Below are 14,449 nucleotides of genomic sequence, written 5' to 3' on the forward strand. Positions count from 1 at the left end.
CTCACAGGAGAATCATGACATTAAAAAAAATCCCAGAGGGTAGCACTTAAAATCATCACTAAAAACACTTATTTCCAAAGTGGTCCTTGGTGGAAACATCAAAATGCAGATAATTACACCCAGATTTAATGGATGTGTCATATTGAAAATGCACAGTATTTCCAACAACTAATGCTTACCACACACTAAGACTTTGAAAACACACCCTCTCACATCTATAGACAATCAGAGTTTTTAGTCACACACGGTAAGGTTTTACAAAGTCTGGGGATCATGCATCGTCACCATTTGCAAGACTAAAACTAGATTCTTTTGGGATTATTTACCATCCTGCCACTGGTGGAAAACATTACACCAAACTCTCTTCAAAAAATATGACATTAATAATTCCTTACATGACAGCAAAAACACATAAATCTAGAAACACAAGATAAAAGGTGTCCTATGTCGACAGTATTTTTGTCATTTCAGCATCAATATACCTTTAAAGAGAAACTGTATGTGTGTGTGTAAACTTTACATTCTGGGTTTTGTCGCCTCGCCACCAACCTCTGTTGGTTAGTTGCACTGTTGTAGCGGGAGGAGACTGTGGGAATGAGAAGCGAACCTTTTCAAAAATTAAGATGTCTCAATAAATGAGTGCTGGTTGGTTGATCAGATACACATCGAATTAAACAGTGGCTCTTGTTCACTCCACAACTTCACAACCAGTTTCTCACAGTACAAGGGAACTGAGACTTGTTCATATTCTTCCACCTCCCCAGAGTCCCCTCCATATTTACTGTCTCCCTGATTTGCTCCTTCTTGTTTGGTGCTGGAGAGAGTGTGGCCATTGGTTGTTGACAATATTCATGTCATTGATCTTCACTCTTTGCGTGAGCCAAGACTAAAAACTTAAGATAAAATTAAAGTAAGGTTAATGTTAGATTTTGTCAGAACTAGGGTTGCACGATAATATTGGCATGTCACTGGTATCAGCTGATATTGGCTTTAAAATGAAGTATTAGAATTGACTAACATGCTTTTTCTTATTTTGCCTAATGAATGAATATTACATACACTGAAAAGCTTTGTATTTCATATCTCCATCTGCTGGTGGGCCATCACGATAAGAGTATGCATGCATAACGTGATGTTAATTCCACTGCAAGAGAGACTTGATGATCTCTAAAATTAGGTGGATATATTGACATTGGCATATTGGCACATCGGGTATCAGCAAAAAATCCAATATAGTGCATCCCTAGACAGGACGTCAAGATGAGAAAAAGACTGACTTAAGACATCCCGGTCTGAGTTTTATGACCACCTTACACCAAACTATTAAGATCCGAGAGGGCACCACAACTCAAGCAAAACTCAGACAACGGAGATTTGTCTGCGACAGTGACATTGCTTAAAAAGTCGTTTGGTGTCAGGGCGGCAGAACTCTTCAATCATACAACCATCTTGAGTTGACATGAAGTCTCTCCTATCCATCAAGTATGACATGAATGCGGTGTGAGAGGCAGATTCTCAGTATTGCATCCATAAATCTAATATTTACTGCATTTATTGTGAAACTTGAATGTTTCTCAGTCAGTATTTGATCAACACTGTAATATAAAATAGAAAAAAATAATGCAAAAATGTGACTTGTTTACTTATATGTAGAATTTCAGAGCAGAAATGACTCATTAACCTGACTACATATTGTTTATACTGACCTATTAAAAGTTTGACTGAGCAGAAATGTCATGCCAAACCTCAACTTTTCTTCTGTCTTTACCATCATTTTTTAAAAAATCTTTTTCAAGTATAAAGACACAGAGGTCTTGAATGCTCAGTCTTTGTGAATATGACTGTGAGGCCCGTCCATGTGTTTATGTGGGCCAGATTAGTCTATAAGGAGTTCCAGGAGTTGCTGAGAATCTGGGGCTGCTGAACAAGCTGCCAGATCAAACTAGATCACTGACAGTTGTGAATTCATCACTTTCTTTTATCATCTGAGCTCATGTCACTTGAGTAGCACATCAAGCCAATCAGCTGTTGTTGTGTATTTCTAGGTTTGGAGATCACTACGAATGGAACAAAGTCACCACCTGTGTGCACAACATTCTCAGTGGGCGACGGTGGATCGAGCACTACGGGGAGATCACCATCAGAAACACAAAGAGCAGCGCTTGCCTCTGCAAACTTACCTTCGTCAAGGTGAGACACCTTCAGCAAACAATGATAACTGTGTTTAGATGTGATTAAATGCATCACCTTTTTGCCTTGCAAGGATTCACTGTGTTTTAATGTGAAATTCACGATGGTTGCATCTGAACTGTGGTAAAAGGAAGTTAACAATGTGTAATTTGTCTGTTAGGGAAACTACTGGAGTTCTAATGTGAACGAGGTTCAAGGATTTGTGATGGATCAAGAGGGGAAAGTGATCCACAGACTCTTTGGAAAGTGGCATGAGGGCCTTTACTGTGGTGTCCCACCTTCTGCCAAATGTGTCTGGAGGCCAGGTAGGCACTGCTTCTTCATCCACACTCACATTAGTGGTTTTCACTGGAAGTTTTCAAGGGACATTTTTTGACAATATATTTTGTTCCCTTTCACATCGGTTTGGTTGCAGGAAAGTTAGTGATGATAAAATGATTTTCCCTTTTTGGTTATGTTATGTTTCCTCTCCTCCACAGGCTCCATGCCCACAGACTATGAGCTATACTACGGCTTCACCAGGTTTGCCATTGAACTGAATGAGCTTTGCCCCGAGTTGAAAGATGCTCTGCCCCGTACAGACGCCCGGTTTAGGCCTGATCAAAGGTACCGCATCACATCCATCACGAGTGCAGTTTGAAAATGTCCTCCTTACAGCAGAGTGAATTCTGTTGCTCTTCTCTTTATAACCAGCTGACTTACTGTTAACTTAAAAGTGATGTTTGGGTCACACAGGCATCTGGAGGAGGGGAACTTGGAGATGGCATCCTTAGAAAAGCAGCGCATTGAGGAACTTCAAAGAGTCCGGAGGAAGTGGAACGAGGAGAACAACATCAAACTTGAGCCACGCTTCTTTAAGTAAGCACAGACACCAGTCAGAGAAAACTCTGAGTACATACAAAGATAGAAATCCATACACATACATATTTTAGGCACACATGGTTCTGGTTTAGCTGCATTTTTACTGTTAAACAAAAATGGATGTAGACATGTTCGTCATTTGAGTTCAGTTCTTCTGCCTGTCTTTCAATGAAAGAACAGCAGCTGGCAAAAGTGTTCAGACAGATTGTTGGGATTAAATTTGAAATGGTGTAGGAACACAGTGTCTAACCACATGACTGAGGCTAAATCACAATACACTTCAGAAAGTATCAAAATATTAATTAGAATATTCATAGTAAAGTGTCAGTTTGCCAAAAACAGTCAAAAGATTTATGGTAAAGTATGTTATAAAAGGTCATTAAAAAGTCATATTCATTCATTTTCATTCATCCATTCAGTATGTCAAAAAAGTCATAAAATATTTATAGTAAAGTATATCACCACATAAGTCAAAGTCAAGTTATTATTTTTTTTTAAAAGTCCTTATAAAGTACATTATTAAAAAGTCCATTAAAAAAAAAATTAGACTATTTCAATTAAAAATTAAAAAACATTTGTATTAAAGTTTGTTAAAAAAAAAGTCATAGTGTAATTTAAAAAGTCATAATAATGATAATTGTACTGTTAAAGTCCCACTGATTGTCACACACCTGAGTGTGTGAAATTTTTTCCTCTGGATTTGACCCATCCCCAGAGGGAGCACTGAGCAGCAGCAGTGCCGTGCTCAGGAATCATGTGGTGATGTAACCCCCCAATTTCAATCCCTGATGCTGAGTGCCAAGCAGGGAGGCAATGGGTCCCATTTTTATAGTATGACCAGGCCGGGGATCGAACCCATGACCTCCCAGTCTCAGGGCGGACACTCTACCACTCGGCCACTGAGTGGTTTTTTTTGTTTTTATTTAAAAGTCATTGTATCATCTGTAATTAAAAAGTCCCCCCCAAAAAAGTCACAGTATAGTATGTCACAAAAAAGTCGTTAAAATACATACTATTGTAACCAAAAAAAACATAAAATATTTATAGTAAAGTATGTCATACAAGTCATAAAAAATCCTGGTATAGTATGTCCAAATAAATCATAGTATAGAACATAATTATAAAGTTTTTTTCTTTTTAAAGTCTTAGTATAGTACACTAATTAAAAGTCCATAAAAAAGTCATAGTATAGTGTATCAAAAATGTCAGAAAAAAGTCATACCCTAAAAAAGTCATGGTGTAGTATGTCATAAAAAAAGTGATATTATGTAATTTAAAAAAAAGGAGAAAAATTTAAGTCCTCTTTTAGTACGTTAATGAAAAGTCCATTAACAAAAAAATCATAGTAATGTATGCCATTAAAAAAAGCCATAGTGTAGTAAGTCACAAAAGTTATTAAAAATGGTAAAAAAGTCATAGTATATTAAGTAATTAAAGAGTGTTTTTTTAAAGTCCTAATATAGTACCTTATTAAAAAGTTTGTAAAAACAAGTCATAGTATAACATGTAATTGCAATTTTCTTTTGAGGCCAAATATAGTATGTTAATTAAAAGTCATAGTACAGTACATCTAATCTGTAGACTGTAAATCAATCACACATCAGTGAAATTGTCTAACAACTAAAACTGTGTCCTATTACTAGATTTTGTCACCACCTTACCAACAACCTCTGATTGCTCCAAAAAAATTTGTATGCACATGAAGTAAGCATGTGTTCATAGATGCATTTAAATGTAGAAAGTGGCGATGCATTTTACTTCTTTGTTTTTGCATATGCATCATTTATACATCTGACTCCAGGCATGTTTACCAGCCTAGATATTACCTGCCTGATCATGCCTCTGTTTCTTGGTGAATGAAACTTTCTTCTTACAACTGTCCCATCTGTCTTTTCCTTCAGGAAAGTGGTTGATGCCAATCACAGGGAGAGGTGGGTCTCCAACAACATGTACTGGGAGCTCCGCAAGAACCCCGGCTTCATCAATATGGAACCTACGGTGAACCTGTGGTAGCACACGGATAACCACGTCCATCATATCGTCATCGCAGACAGGACGGCTGTTACCTATGCACAATATGGTGTTAAGAGAAACATGTTAATGATGAAACATTGGTGCGCAGGGATACGGGCGACTGCAGAGCTGAGAGGATGGCCTGATGCCCAGTGACCCTGTCGAGGTTCTGTGGCACTGCCACATGGTCATCCATCCATGTAAACATCCTGTAGGATCACCTTCATCGTGCTTGTGGAAGCTGGGTTGTCAGGGCAACAATCGTACCACTCCTATGTAGATCTTTCCTCAGCTCCTTTGACTTCTGAGTATGTCCTTGCCTTAAAAAGACACCCATACAAGTCACAAAGTTTAGCGCTTTTCCGTTGAAGCCATTTGATTTCTGACGGCAGTTTGGGTTAGACTAGTCTCTGAAGTAGACCTTTTGATTACCTACGATACCTTCGTGCATGTTTAGAGAGCAGCTTTCACTGGCATAAAGCCACATTTACTATATCACCAACTATTGTAGAAAAAAGAGGTATTTTTATAAAATATCTTGGACTCAGAATTTAGTGAAATAGTATCACGTGAACTGGCAGATTTTATTTATTTTCGCCTTTTAATACTGTTGAATCTGTGTGATAGCAGTACTCTCTCTCGGGAAACAGCTCATTTAAAATTAATCTCGACCGCAGCAGAGGAAGTGTGACGTCCATAGATGGTACTTTTAATGAGTATTTTCAAACAGCGGCTCTCACAGCTGATCATGTGGTGGAAGGAAAAGTAGGTATGAAAACGTAAATCCTATTCTGGTGTTTTGGACATGTGACGCAGGACACACCTACGCCCTTTACAGATGTTTTCTTTTTTTAAACGGTCAACACTGATCTGTCATGGAGTCCAGTTCCTCCTCACACTGGAGGCTCAGTGTAAACAGAGGAGCCCTCCCCTACACCGCTCTCTAATTTTAAACATTGTTACGTGAAACCAGCTCCTGAATCACATGGTTACATAAATACCACATAACTCACTCCATATATAGTAGGCACACGATATATATGACAGACTCCCAAACAGACCTTTATCTGAATCAAAGGTCTAAGAAAAGATGGTGTAGTAGGTTGTGCAGTCTGTCGAACCCTCGGAGACACTTTTGGCTTTAAAAATAGACCTGACATAAGAGTGAAGCAGTCGAATATTTCCAGTAAGAGGATAAAAAGTCATGTACATCCAGCTACACAAGCCAAGAGCTGCAATGTGCAGTTATTTTTAAATGATCAAAAAGTATTTAATTAAGAAAGTATTCATTTTCTGTCAAAAAATGTGAAAAAAATAATGATAAATTCCCATCAAATTTTAGCAAAGCTCATATCAATATCATAAATTCACATGCTTAGTTTAGCAACCAAAATGTATAATATAAAATGATATGAAACAAAGAGTCATTACTATTACCAGCAACTGTTTGGTATTTTTGTGATTGATCAGTCATCAGAACTGGAATCATTTTTTTATGATTAATTAATTAATTGCTTTATTATATCAGCACTCCCATGACTCGTTCAGCCAAAAAGCATAGTTAGTTCTTTATGAAACACCAGAGCCACCTACAGGTCGGTACATGGAAATGCAGTTTCAGGATGCTCTAGGTCAGAGATAAATTTGCTTTACCCAGGGGCCACTTTTGCAAAATGACAGAAGACCAGAGGCCACTTAATTAACAAAATTAATAATATTTATCACCAAATGTAGTGAATGAATTGCCTCTTTCAAACCTTTAGATGTTGCTATCCTCACATGTGCCAAGAGGCAAATCCAGTTGCAGCAGCGCCACATAGGTCAGGTGTATGCAGGGGCGTCTCTAGAAATTGAGGATATTCAGGGCTCCTTCCCTGGCGCTCTTTCTTTGATAAACAGTCTCCATCATGTGGTGCCCATGAGCTCAGTGGGTAGAGTGGCAGTGTCCTTGCCACACTAGTAACGGGCTCAATTCCAGCCTGTGGCCCTTTGCTGCACGTCAAAGCCCTAAAAATAATCTTTAAAAAAACAACAATCTCTCTTGTGATGTTTATTTCTGCACTCTAGCAACTTATTTACATTAAAAGTACAGAAAAAGATTCCCAGTGTGAATCAATTTATTAGAAAATGGTCATCCGCAGGCCACCCGGCATAGCCTCAATTCCACCGAGCAGTACGGTACGGTACCTTGGAACCAAAAAGAGGTACCCCTTCAGATATGGTATCTAGACCCTAGTGTGTTCACTGCAGAGAGTACCCTTACATGCAGGTGTGGTTGTTACCACCCGGTTGTAGCCGCGTCAGGTACGTAACTAGCGTGAAATTATATAACGTAGCGCAGGAAACGTGATTCAGGAAAAGGCACAATGGACATATTGAACACTTTGTAATCTTCTCCTTATGTGGCTGTTTATCACAAGACGGAGACAAGCTTTGTTTTAGGAAAGCATGGGAGCAGCAAAGAGAAATACTGCCGAAAAATACAAGAGAAGAAAAGCATACCGAGCAACTGAGCTGTATCGTACTGCTCGGTGAAAACAGGGCTTAAGTGTCACCCGGTCAACAATATAGATATTTCCTTTAGCTGTTAAAGCCAAACAAGTGTGTGCAGTTACAGTTATACTATTGAAAACTCAAAATGTGTGCGATTCCCCAGAGACTCTACTGCTACGATCCAGTCACCTATTTGCAGTTTGTGTATTTATTGCAAAGCAGATTGGCTTTAATAACTTACGCAGTAAAAAAAAAAAAAAATAACACAGGTCTTCTGATTGAAATCAACCCCAAACACACACACATACACACACACATATACACATGTAGTCACATGTTTTGTGAGAGCACATTTAAGTTCCCCTCTGCCAGGACTGCAGGACACAGAAGGACAAAAAAGACTAAATATAAATATGTAGAATGAAAACTATGTGAAGCAAATCCATCTTCCGTGCACTGTTCATACGGTACTGTAGATTACAAACCAAAAAGGTAGGTAGTACTGCTTTGCCTCCATATCCTGTTTTATGTTTATGTGCTTTTCTTTCCCTGATCACAGACTCAATGCTACAACTCTTTAGCGTCAGTTTCACTTGCTGTGCCTTATAATGCATTTATTAATGCCTCACAAACACACTACTGATAAGAACCCCCATGCCAAGAAGGTATGCCATTAACAAACACATTACCCAGTCTCCACCTGCCTATTGATCGATTATACTGAGAGTGTTGAGGGTTTAGCTGTGGACAAGCTGTCTTAAGTCTTAAAGGGAGATGTTTTGACATTAGGAGAGGAAAAGAAAAGGTTTGAGTGTAAAATGCTTGCAGTGTTTAAAGATGTTCCGCACTGCTCTGCTACTACAACATGCAACCAATACATTTTTGGTGATCACTGTAAATACAGCACATTTAGAAGATGGGTCACTACTGCAGAAGCTGATTCCCTTTTCCTCCTACGTCGGTGACTTTTTTTAAAAAAAACAAGACTGAACTGTGGACTGTGTGGAGGTAGGAGCAACGCTCAGACTGTAGTGGAAAAAAAAAACATCATGAAAACCTCCTCATGCTTTCTTCATCCACTGTTCTACCTGCATGTCTAGACAACTTAGCCTGCCAATGAATGTTGCAGATGCCTTACACCAAAAAAGGTTTTTGTTTTCTCAATTGGACACTCATGGTTTTTGTTTTTGTTTTGTTGTTGACTGACATGTATCACAAAGCACTGTGTCAGCTCAGTTTCTTTCAGATCTCTTTCCTGATGGGTACCTTCTGAAGTGCAATTTTAACAAAGTACATATCTTTCCATGAACACTGTACACTGCTGCTACATAGTGCTTGTTCTAATAAAACTCTAAAACTCAACCGATGATGTGTGTGTGGTTTATATGGAAAAGAAATGCCATAAAAGTCAATGAGATATCAACATGACTTACCATGAAAGGGTCATCCATGTAGCTGTCATCACTGAATGTAACACCACTTTTGAACTTTGAAATTATTTCTGTTTTATGTCAAGGCCACTACTAGTATAATATGATAAATGTGGTTTACATTGTTCAACTTTTTTTAAACATATTTTTTTGGGCATTTTTGCCTTTAATGCACAGGACAGTAAGTATGAAAGGGGAAGAGAGAGAGGGGATGACATGCAGCGAAGGGCCACAAGCTGGATTCAAACCCGGGCCGCAACAGCCTTGTAAATGGGGTGCCTGCTCTACCACTAAGCCGCCAACGCCCCGACTGAGTGCCATTTTAAGGAGCCAGACGATAGTGGAGGGGCCCACAGTAAATGTGCACACGCTGACTTCTTGAAGACTTTTTTTTTATTATTATTATTGTTATTGTGGCATACTTTTTATGACATAGTATTATGACTTTTTTTCATGATTTTTGACGACATACTATACTGTGACTTTTTTTCATGATTTTTGACGTCATGCTATACTTTGACTTTTTTTCATGATTTTGGACGACATACTATACTAATACTTTTTTTCATGATTTTTGACGTCATGCTATACTTTGACTTTTTTTCATGATTTTGGACGACATACCTTATTATGAAGTTTTTTTTTTATCATTTTTGATTTAAAAAACTGACTTTTTTTCATGATTTTTGACGACATGCTATACTGTGACTTTTTTTCATGATTTTTGACGACATGCTATACTTTGACTTTTTTTCATGATTTTGGACGACATACCTTATTATGAAGTTTTTTTTATTATTTTTGATAAAAAAACTGACTTTTTTTCATGATTTTGGACGACATGTTATACTATGACTTTTTTCATTATTTTGGACGACATGCTATACTATGACTTATTTTTTCATGATTTTTGACGTCATGCTATACTATGACTTTTTTTCATGATTTTTGACGACATGCTATACTATGACTTTTTTTCATGATTTTTGACGACATGCTATACTATGCCTTTTTTTCATGATTTTTGATGACATGCTATACTATGACTTTTTTACACACTTTTGGACGACAGACTATACTATGACTTTTTTTCATGATTTTTGATGACATGCTATACTATGACTTTTTTTCATGATTTTTGATGACATGCTATACTATGACTTTTTTTCATGATTTCTGACGACATGCTATACTATGACTTTTTTTTCATGATTTTTGACAACATGCTATACTATGACTTTTTTTCATGATTTTTGACAACATGCTATACTCTGACTATTTGTTCATGATTTTGGACGACATACCTTATAAAGATTTTTTATTATTTTTGACAACATGCTATATTAGGACATTGTTTCACACTTTTGGACAACATAGTATACTATGACTTTTTTCAGGATTTTTGACGACATGCTATACTATGACTTTTTTTCATGATTGTTGACGACATGCTATACTATGACTTTTTTCATGATTTTTGACAACATGCTATACTATGACTTTTTTTCATGATTTTTGACGTCATGCTATACTATGACTTTTTTTCATGATTTTTGACGACATGCTATACTTTGACTTTTTTCATGATTTTGGATGACATACCTTATTATGAAGTTTTTTTATTATTTTTGTTAAAAAAACTGATTTTTTTTCATGATTTTTGACGACATGCTATACTATGACTTTTTTCATTATTTTGGACGACATGCTATACTATGACTTACTTTATCATGATTTTTGACGACATGCTATACTATGACTTTTTTTCATGATTTTTGACGACATGCTATACTTTGACTTTTTTTCATGATTTTTGACGACATGCTATACTTTGACTTTTTTCATGATTTTGGATGACATACCTTATTATGAAGTTTTTTTATTATTTTTGTTAAAAAAACTGATTTTTTTTCATGATTTTTGACGACATGCTATACTATGACTTTTTTTCATGATTTTTGACGACATGCTATACTTTGACTTTTTTCATGATTTTGGATGACATACCTTATTATGAAGTTTTTTTATTATTTTTGTTAAAAAAACTGATTTTTTTTCATGATTTTTGACGACATGCTATACTATGACTTTTTTCATTATTTTGGACGACATGCTATACTATGACTTACTTTATCATGATTTTTGACGACATGCTATACTATGACTTGTTTCTTGATTTTTGACGACATGCTATACAATGACTTTTTTTCATGATTTTTGATGACATGCTATACTATGACTTTTTTCAGGATTTTTGACGTCATGCTATACTATGACTTGTTTCTTGATTTTTGACGACATGCTATACTATGACTTTTTTTCACACTTTTGGACGACAGACTATACTATGACTTTTTTTTATTATTTTTGACGACATGCTATACTAGGACTTTTTTTCATGATTTTGGACGACATACCTTATTATGAAGTTTTTTTTATTATTTTTGATAAAAAAACTGACTTTTTTTCATGATTTTTGACGACATGCTGTACTGTGACTTTTTTTCATGATTTTTGACAACATGCTGTACTGTGACTTTTTTTCATGATTTTTGAAGTCATGCTATACTTTGACTTTTTTCATGATTTTGGATGACATGCCTTATTATGAAGTTTTTTTTAATTATTTTTGATAAAAAAAAACTGACTTTTTTTCATGATTTTTGACGACATGCTATACTATGACTTTTTTCATTATTTTGGACGACATGCTATACTATGACTTTTTTCATGATTTTTGACAACATGCTATACTATGACTTTTTTTCATGATTTTTGACGTCATGCTATACTATGACTTTTTTTCATGATTTTTGACGACATGCTATACTATGACTTTTTTTCATGATTTTTGACGTCATGCTATACTATGACTTTTTTTCATGATTTTTGACAACATGCTATACTAGGACTTTTTTTCATGATTTTTGACAACATGCTATACTCTGACTATTTGTTCATGATTTTGGACGACATACCTTATGAAGATTTTTTATTATTTTTGACAACATGCTATATTAGGACATTGTTTCACACTTTTGGACAACATAGTATACTATGACTTTTTTCAGGATTTTTGACGACATGCTATACTATGACTTTTTTTCATGATTGTTGACGTCATGCTATACTTTGACTTTTTTATCATGATTTTGGACGACATACTATACTAATACTTTTTTTCATGATTTTGGACGACATACCTTATTATGAAGTTTTTTTTATTATTTTTGATTAAAAAAACTGACTTTTTTTCATGATTTTTGACGACATGCTGTACTGTGACTTTTTTTCATGATTTTTGACGTCATGCTATACTTTGACTTTTTTCATGATTTTGGATGACATACCTTATTATGAAGTTTTTTTATTATTTTTGATAAAAAAAAACTGATTTTTTTTCATGATTTTTGACGACATGCTATACTATGACTTTTTTCATTATTTTGGACGACATGCTATACTATGACTTACTTTATCATGATTTTTGACGACATGCTATACTATGACTTGTTTCTTGATTTTTGACGACATGCTATACAATGACTTTTTTTCATGATTTTTGATGACATGCTATACTATGACTTTTTTCATGATTTTTGACAACATGCTATACTATGACTTGTTTCTTGATTTTTGACGACATGCTATACTATGACTTTTTTTCACACTTTTGGACGACAGACTATACTATGACTTTTTTTATTATTTTTGACGACATGCTATACTATGACTTTTTTTCATGATTTTTGACAACATGCTATACTATGACTTTTTTCATGATTTTTGACGACATGCTATACTCTGACTATTTGTTCGTGATTTTGGACGACATACCTTATTATGAAGATTTTTTATTATTTTTGACAACATGCTATATTAGGACATTGTTTCACACTTTTGGACAACATAGTATCCTATGACTTTTTTCAGGATTTTTGACGACATGCTATACTATGACTTTTTTCACACTTTTGGACGACATACTATACTATGACTTTTTTTTCATTATTTTTGACAACATACTATACTATGACTTTTTTTCATGATTTCTGACTACATAGTATAGTATACTATGACTTTTTCTCTTGATTTTGGATGACAGGCTATACTATGACTTTTTTTCACACTTTTGGACGACATGTTATACTCTATTTTTTTTCATAAATTTTGATGAAATGTTATACTATGACTTTTTTTCATGATTTCTGACTACATACTATACTATGACTTCTTTTCATGATTTTTGACAACATGCTATACTATGACTTTTTTTATTGATTCCTGACGTCATGCTATACTATGACTTTTTTTATTGATTCCTGACGTCATGCTATACTATGACTTTTTTCATGATTTTGGACGAAATACTATACTATGACTTTTTTCATGATTTCTGACGAAATATAATGTGACTTTTATTCCTTGATTTTAGACGACATGCTATACTCTTACTTTTTTTTCATGATTTTGGATGACATGCCATACAATGACTTTTTTTTTTATTTTTGACGACATGCTATACTATGACTGTTTTTCATGATTTTGGATGACATACCTTATTATGAAGTTTTTTGATTATTTTTGAAAAAAAAAACACTGACTTTTTTTATGATTTTTGACGACATGCTATACTATGACTTTTTTATTGATTTTTGACGACATGCTATACTATGACTTTTTTTCATGATTTTGGACGACATACCTTATTATGAAAATTTTTTTTTATTGTTTTTGACGACATGCTATACTATGACTTTGTTTCACACTTTTGGACAACATGCTTTGCTATGACTTTTTTCAGGATTTTTGACAACATGCTATACTATGACATTTTTTCATGATTTTTGACGACATGCTATATTATGAAGATTTTTTTTCATTATTTTTGACGACATGCTTTTTTTCAGGATTTCTGACTGTATACTATACTATGACTTTTTTCACACTTTTGGACAACATGCTATACCCTAATTTTTTCATAAATTTTTATGACATGTTATACTATGACTTTGTTTCATGATTTCTGACTACATAGTATACTATGACTTTTTTTCTTGATTTTGGATGACATGCTATACTATGACATTTTTCATGATTTTTGACGACATGCTATACTATGACTTTTTTTCATGATTTTTGACAACATACCATACTATGGCTTTTTTCATGATTTTTGACGACATGTTATGCTATGACTTTTTTTCATCATTTTTGACAACATACTATACTATGACTTTTTTCATGATTTTTGATGACATGCTATACTATGACTTTTTTGCGATTTTTGATCACATACTATTATTAGTATTGTATAATATGGCATAGTTTGTCAAAAATCATTCAAACTACCTAACTGTGACTTTTTGATTACTTTTCATAACATACAATGCTATGAATATTTATGTAACATATTATACAATGGCTTTTTCAGTACTTTTAATAACATACTATACTATGAC

General features: G+C 34.8%; 1 protein-coding gene across 5 annotated transcripts in view; it reads left to right on the forward strand.

The window, feature by feature from the left end:
* The window catches only part of osbpl6 (oxysterol binding protein-like 6), a 63,667-nt gene extending 57,370 nt beyond the window's left edge, over positions 1 to 6,297 (forward strand). For all 5 annotated transcript variants that reach the window (XM_033617542.2, XM_078174511.1, XM_033617544.2 and 2 more), the window contains 5 exons: positions 2,046 to 2,190; positions 2,351 to 2,495; positions 2,670 to 2,796; positions 2,926 to 3,048; positions 4,953 to 6,297. In XM_033617542.2, the coding sequence (XP_033473433.1) occupies positions 2,046 to 2,190; positions 2,351 to 2,495; positions 2,670 to 2,796; positions 2,926 to 3,048; positions 4,953 to 5,064 (652 nt within the window). In that variant the 3' untranslated portion in view covers positions 5,065 to 6,297. The remainder of the gene's footprint in view (positions 1 to 2,045; positions 2,191 to 2,350; positions 2,496 to 2,669; positions 2,797 to 2,925; positions 3,049 to 4,952) is intronic.
* Positions 6,298 to 14,449: the final 8,152 nt, after the last annotated feature.

The sequence above is a fragment of the Epinephelus lanceolatus genome, chromosome 14, assembly GCF_041903045.1.
Source record: "Epinephelus lanceolatus isolate andai-2023 chromosome 14, ASM4190304v1, whole genome shotgun sequence".
NCBI lineage: Eukaryota > Metazoa > Chordata > Actinopteri > Perciformes > Serranidae > Epinephelus > Epinephelus lanceolatus.